The sequence below is a fragment of the Euwallacea similis genome, chromosome 25, assembly GCF_039881205.1.
Source record: "Euwallacea similis isolate ESF13 chromosome 25, ESF131.1, whole genome shotgun sequence".
NCBI classification, from domain to species: domain Eukaryota; kingdom Metazoa; phylum Arthropoda; class Insecta; order Coleoptera; family Curculionidae; genus Euwallacea; species Euwallacea similis.
This window is the reverse complement of record NC_089633.1, coordinates 2099285-2106515: the sequence shown is the minus strand read 5'-3', so window position 1 is coordinate 2106515 and position 7231 is coordinate 2099285. Positions and strand designations below refer to the sequence as shown.

Genomic DNA, 7231 nt, shown 5'->3' with positions numbered 1-7231 from the left:
TTTCCCGTGTACCAATGCCTACCACGGTCGTACCTCAAGGGTATATCAATCTTAAAAGTAATACCTATCATCTACCATCTACCATCTGTCAAACTTAAAAGTATTATCTACAACCTATATACAAGAGTACACCAATAGTCAACTGTAACTGCAGCTTAGTTACACAACTCTACAGTTGTATCACAACTTGTATTAATATATTAATTGTATAATATTGTAATTAATGTATAAATGTTGTATTAATAAATCTTGATAAATAGTGAAGGTTACTGATTAATTTATACGAGACAGTTTTCTGAGATTACAAACTCAGAGTGGTCCGAAGATAACATATCCAGTCTAAAATTATCCTGAACTGCCAGTTGTGGAAGCAATACATCTCGATCATCGGGAAGGATGGAAAGAGGTCCGTCAAGCCGAATTACATAATAAGTACCCCTACCTTCAAATCATATTTGGCACTTCCATCGGACCGAATGACACCCCCAATAAACTTCTTAAGAAAGACCCCTTGTAAAATTATTTTATCTTTCATGAATATGCATTGTAAGGCAGGTCCTTGATTTAATGGTCCAAGGCTCCGTATCGGGTGACCCTGCACCCATCGACTAAATTGTGGGCATTGTAGGTAGGTAGGTACACAAATTTTGCTTGAAAATTTTTCGACCTTATACAAAATTTTAATAGCAGTCAGTGTTTCAACCACCCTTGTAGCAAGTGCATCGTTTGAATAGTGTTGGAGAATTGTTGTGGTAGATACAAATCTTGAGTATGCTGGAGCCAAGGTATACAGACGACTTTGATTATGGTAGGTATTTTTTGTGTTTAATTGAGTAGTACAATAGTAACGTAAAAATATCTCGATAAAAAAGGAAAAAAGAAAAGTTATTTATGTAACTCGTCAGGAATTACATAGCTTTGTGTAATGAGTCGAATTTTACAGACCGAGCGCATACGCGAGGTTCTGCAATATCATACGAGTAACGCAATAGTGCGGCGAGCTACAAGTTTCATAAGACACCACATTAACGCACGTATCCTAGTTTGCAAAAAGAGGAGCTCCCCTTCGCTCCTAGTTTTGCGATCTAAGATACGTGTTTTTAATTTGTTTGTAGCAAGTGTGTTTTTAGTTTAATCATATTCAAGTGTCCCCACGCATTGGTAAAACTGTAGTAGCCATTGTTGTTGCTGTTAACTGTTTATCAACCGAGTTACGAAATGAAATAGATATTTATTGTCATTATATAACTACCTACGCAATAAGATCGGCTTGATCATCGGTTTTGATTACAAAAACTGTCACTGTATTTGCTAAAATTAGAAATAATGGTTTATGTGGTCAGTAAGAAAGTTCTATGTTTTATGTAACGTGTGGGATTGTGCGGGACGAGCGAAACAAGACCATATATCTTTTTTCTCAATTTTGTGGTAGAAAGAAACCCATTTTCAAAGTTATTCCTAGATTTGTCAAAATTAACAAAAGTAATACTAGTCTAGGGGTTTTTGACGGATAAAGAATGTTAAAAATATATTAAATTTCTACGTTATACAAAACATTTCCTTTAAACTGACACACACGATTATCTCCGAGGACAAATTTAAAATCAAAAAGTTTCAAACAAACACTGCTTGTTACGAAATGAGATGTCCAACGCATATAAACAAATTTTTAATTAAGATCATTTAAAGGACATTTCAAGGCCAAATTTGTTTTTTAAATAGGACACCCGTTTCTTTTTTGGTAAACTTGCAAAGAGCATTGAAAAATTAAGTATTTTTTACTAGATTTCTAAAACGTCTCGTCCTCTAGATATCAACAAAAGTTAAAATAGCACATGACTTAAATCACGAAAAAAAAATTATTAATGGAAAATGAAAATTCACAGATTTTAGAAATCAATCCAAAATCATAGTGAAAATTATTTTTAAACATTTATCAGTCGAAAAAAACATGTTTTCACTAGCATGTAATCGTAAATTTTTTTGGGGGTATCGAATTTATTTGTAAAGTTCAAAGGAACCTTTAAGACAAAGCTAATTATTTGTTTTTCAATGACAGTTAATAATTTAAAAGTGAAAAATAAAGAACTTTCCTAAAGAAAATAAAATTCAAATGGCGTTAGCTTAAGGGCAAAGTGGTCAAAATGGCACTGAAGCTTATCGAATTTACGTGCAAAGATTCCCTAAAGAACCTATATACATAGTCGTCGAACTTCTTATCGAATAAACAAGAAATTTCTTGAAAGTGGTAACCACGCAAAAGCTGCCTCAAATGAAAACAACCAAATAGCCATTTTAGCGGCTGTAGCTGTTGATCCTCATTTAAGTGGTCTTCAGGTGTTAAGAGATTCGGGCATTTCGTTGGTCAGTGTGCATCGCATTTAAAATTGAATAAATTGCATCCGTATGATGTTCCCTCCGCCAAGAAATACATGGCAACAATATTGAAAAGCAGGAGCAATTTTGTATTTGAGCAAGGGAAGAATTAGATTTGAATGAAAACTTTTTATTCAATGTGCTTTTTTCCGGCGAATCCACTTTCACGAACCATGGTGAGGTAAATTGCCACAACATACACTATTGATCCCTTGAAAATCTTTACTGTTCAAGATAAGTAGAATATCAAAGACCTTGGTCAATTAATGTTTAGTGTGGCATTGTAGGGAATAAAATAATATGATAATTTTTTATTGAAGGCAATTTAAATGGACAGACACATCGTAGGGTTATGTTAAATGATCTACCAATTTTGTTGGAAGACATTACTCTTGACCGAAGAGTTGCTTTGTGGTATTAGCATGATGGATATTCAACCCATTTTGCACATGTGGCACGAGACGTTTTAAAAGAAATGTTTCCTGAAAAATGGAGAGTACGTAATGGTCCAGTGAATATCACCCAGATCACCTCACTTGACCCCATTAGATTTTTTTCTTTGGGGTTATCTTAAAGAAAAAGTGTGTGCTCAAGTTCCAACAATTGCCAATGATAGGAAAAACCGCTTCAAAGCAGCTTGTGAAGCAATCAGTGAAAAAATACTTGGAAATGTTTCGAGATTGTTTGTTATGAGAATTTAAAAAAATTTGATGCAGAAAATCAACATTTCGAGCATTAGTTCGACTGATAAATATTTAAAAATTATTTTTACTATAATTTTAGGTTAATTTTTAGAATTTGTGAATTTTTATTTTCCATTAACAATTTTTTTTCGTAATTTAAGTCATGTGTTAGTTTGAATGCGTTACTTCAATTTACGTTGTGTTCCGTTAAAAAAAAAATGCCCCTAAAATGTCCTTTAAATAACCTTAAGTAAAAATATGCTTATGTGCGTTGAACGTCCCCTTTTATTACAAGTAATGTTTGTTTGAAACTTTTTTTCATTTTATATTTGGTTTCGGAGGTAATCGCTTGTATCACTTTAAATGTAAAACCCTGTATACAGCGTGATTCATTAACAATGGGACAATCAAACGCTGGAGGTACTACATGTCATATGGTGACGATTGGAGAAACTATACCTTATCCGAAAACTGATAGTTTCGGAGATATACAGGGTGTAGAAAATTAAAATTTTAATTAATTTTTTTCCAATTGTTCTGAAAATATCTAAATTCGACACTTGAAAATTTGTGAAGTTATGCTTTTTTTGTTTCCTATTATAGAAAATAAAAATAAATGTTAAAAATTTAAACATAGTGTTCGTTACATACATTTTTCTTGAAAACTGATCAAGATATCGAAATGAAACAAGAATATGTAATTAATGGAAAAATTATTGTTCTTACAAACTGTGAATCAAATTTCACGTTAGATATACAAGGTAAAAAGCTATTAACTGTAAATTCTTTAAAATTGACCGTAAATTGCCTCTCTACTAGCAACACGGAAATTGCAAAACGTATTTTAATTGTCACCTAAAAAATATAACTTTATAAATTTTCAAATATCTAACCTGTATATTTTCAGAATAATGGCAAACAAATTAATTAAAATTTTAATTTTCAATACCCTGTATACCCAAAACTATCAACTTTCGAATAAGGAATATTTTCTCCAATTGTCACCATTTGACATGTGATATCTCCAGCTTTCGGTTCTCCTATTATTAATGGTCACCCTGTATATGCTATGCGCTGTATAAAAGATGACATGTATCACCATTAAGCCAACTTTCTATGTTACATGTTTCCATATACATATGTATATATAATATATATATATATATATATATATATATATATATATAATATGTATATATTCAATTCATTGGCATCTTTTTCGGCAGAGATACTATTAGTAGGGATTGTTATTCCTACAATATCGCAATTTGGTTAAATCCGAAAAACACGTTCTGCTCGTACCGTCGTATAATTTCTAAGGGTAACGACTATTGACCTTTCGGGCAATTTGTTGCAAATTGCACCTAAGAGCAGATGTCCACTTTTCCGTTTCAGAACTACTAATTCCAAATTTTGGTACCAGTAAATGGTCCCTCCCCGCCTTCTTACTGATAAGTTTGGAATATAACTCAAATATACAAAAGCTCATTTCTCAACGAACATTTATTCCGTACACATCGCGACTGATCACTCACAACACTTACATCGTACTCTTACTAATTCCATTTTAAGGTACACTGCCTTATAGTGGTTAGAAACGTTGTATTCTAGATCCACTACTTTAATAAATAATAATTAACTAACCTGAACTAACCGACATGTGAATTAATTGAACAACTAATATCATTTCGTTTTGTGACTTAAATAAATAAAAGAATAATTCTATGTTACATGCATTATTTATGCGCTACGCGCTGTATACACCTAGCTTATCTTTCTTTTAATCTATTTTTACAGACGACATCAAACCTCTATCGTGTTTTTGTAAGGGAATGTGCCCTAATCATGAAAAAAGTGGAACTTGCGAAACTAAACCAGGAGGAAAATGTTTCGCTTCAGCGGATCTTGAGGAGGCAGAAGATGAAAAGCCAATAACCGTTCTTTCCTACGGTTGTTTACCGCCAAACGAGATGGCTGTATTTCAGGTAGATGTCTAGAGTCACGCTTCAAATCTAGAAATTCAAAAAAGGCAATAGCCTAAGAAAATCATAGATAATCTATGCGGTGAATAACAGGCTTATCTACTGCAATACCCTCGGGTAAAGTCGAATGAAATGCCAACAGAAATTTGTTTTGCAGTGTCGTGCTGCACAAATCGAAGGAAGAAGCAACAACAAAAGCATAAAATGCTGCGATACCTTTGACTTTTGCAACAAGCACTTGCTGGCTGTACTTGACCCAACACCAACAGTGAAGCATGAAATTCCTATCAATAAGATCATGTTCACTTCAATCACAATTTCCTTAGTTCTTTTTATAATCGGAATAGTGGTATCTTATCTAAAATTCAAAAAATCAACATTAAAAATGAAGATCGAAAAAAAATTGGAATCTCCAGATCTGGTGGATCTGGATTGTTTTTCTAATTCTATTACTGATAATGAAATTTACGACGAAGAGAGCATTGTTGGTTCTTGTCCTTCTGTACTCGACTCAGCAATTATGGGGATAAATGAAAGAACAATTGGCAAGGACATTTCTCTTGACCTTCGAGTAGAAAAAGGTGCGTGTAATATTCAATTAACTTCAGCATTATTAACATTTTTTTCCAACAGGTAAATATGCAGACGTGTGGCAAGGCAAATGGAAAGGCGATAGAGTGACTGTGAAAATCTACAAGAAATTAGCGGAAAGTCATTGGCTCAGAGACGTTGAAATTTTCCAAATGGGCTTGATGAGACATGACAATATTGTGGGCTACATTGCAGCAGACATACAAGGTAGTGGCAAATAAATGTTTTGAATAATTCTTATATGCTCATATTTCAGAAAAAGGTGAGATGTATTTGATAACCCAATTTCATCCTAATGGCCCATTAAGAAACTTCTTGGACAATCATACAGTCACTCCTTCAGAGGCTATAGAAATGATCAAAGGTCTTTCCAGCGGCCTTACTCATATGCATACCGAGATAATTGGCAGCAACTATAAGGCGTGCATAACCCATAATAACATCAACAGCAAGAACATTCAAGTAGGAGCGGGGAAAAAGTGTTCTTTCGACGACTTTTCCAAAGCAGCAACCTACTCGTCATCTAACCAACCTCAGGGTCTTACAAGGCCCAAACACATCTACAACGTAGATATGCGGTACTTGGCACCAGAATTCCTCACCCATACTTACAATCCTAAAACAGTGGAATCGTACATTCAGGGAGATATATACAGCTTCTCTTTAATTATATGGGAAATTTTGAGTAGATGCGTATTGGACCCAAATGATTTAGCCCCAAGTTACCAAATTCCATACGCTCAGGAATTAGAAAAGGCAGAGTTAGATCTTGGAAAGAAAAATATGATCGAAATAGTAGTGACGAGAAATATTAGGCCTCACCTAAGGGATGAATGGAAGAAACACTACTTACTGGGGCAGGTAGTGAAAATTGTTGAAGAATGCTGGACTGGAAATGCCCGAGCTAGGCTCTCTTGTTTAAGGATTAAGAAATCCATATTTAAGATCCTAGAGGACGCCAAAGAGGGAGTGAAGGAAGGTTAATTATACTTGCAATCTAATGGTTGCCCTTTAATTTTTCAAAGTTTTTGTGCTTGTGATTTAGATTTAAATCTAGTATAAGTAAGCGACCAAAAATGTCTGAGATTGGGACAAAACTTTTTCACCTATGTGTACAGATGATGTGTAGGTAATTTATATTTTGTGTGATTGCACCAAACGCTTCTAAACCAAAATTGACCTATCTCTAAAGTATTCTTTAGACCACATTATTATATGATACTGAAAATTTATACAAGGTGTCCGGAAATTAGCGGACCAAAAAGAAATGGTGGATTATATGGTCGAAAATAAGAAAAAAATGCTTATACTCATGCCCAAAAATACCTTCCAGAAGAGTTATAGCTCTTTAAAAGGTGAACTATGGCAAAGATTTTTTTGCAATAATGTCAAAACAGTAGCAGTTTAAAACACCAAATATGGAGTATTCAGACAACTTGACACGTTTAAAGAGCTGATATATCCCGTTTTGCAAAATGTCAATCAGAGGCCTGCATTTGGGCGGAGGGGGGGGGGGGGGGGGTGTCCGTGAAAGATTTTGCTGTAACTTTTTGGGACACCATTTTTTCAATAGTATAAATACAAGTCATTAAATTTCAA

At 34.0% G+C, this 7231-nt stretch overlaps 1 protein-coding gene across 1 annotated transcript; it reads left to right on the top strand.

Moving 5' to 3' along the window:
* The first annotated feature begins 673 nt into the window (after positions 1-673).
* LOC136416778 (bone morphogenetic protein receptor type-1B-like) lies at positions 674-6904 on the top strand. Its single transcript, XM_066402137.1, has 5 exons — positions 674-808; positions 4857-5044; positions 5199-5622; positions 5675-5839; positions 5889-6904. The coding sequence occupies exons 1-5, from the start codon at positions 772-774 to the stop codon at positions 6614-6616; spliced, it is 1542 nt and encodes a 513-aa protein (XP_066258234.1). The 5' UTR covers positions 674-771; the 3' UTR covers positions 6617-6904.
* Positions 6905-7231: the final 327 nt, after the last annotated feature.

Excerpts from the sequence above, each read along its gene's own strand:
- LOC136416778 (XM_066402137.1), top strand. The coding sequence starts at position 772 with ATGCTGGAGCCAAGGTATACAGACGACTTTGATTATG. Across the intron at positions 809-4,856 it reads TACAGACGACTTTGATTATG|ACGACATCAAACCTCTATCG; the intron begins GTAGGTATTTTT and ends CTATTTTTACAG. Across the intron at positions 5,840-5,888 it reads CATTGCAGCAGACATACAAG|AAAAAGGTGAGATGTATTTG; the intron begins GTAGTGGCAAAT and ends CTCATATTTCAG.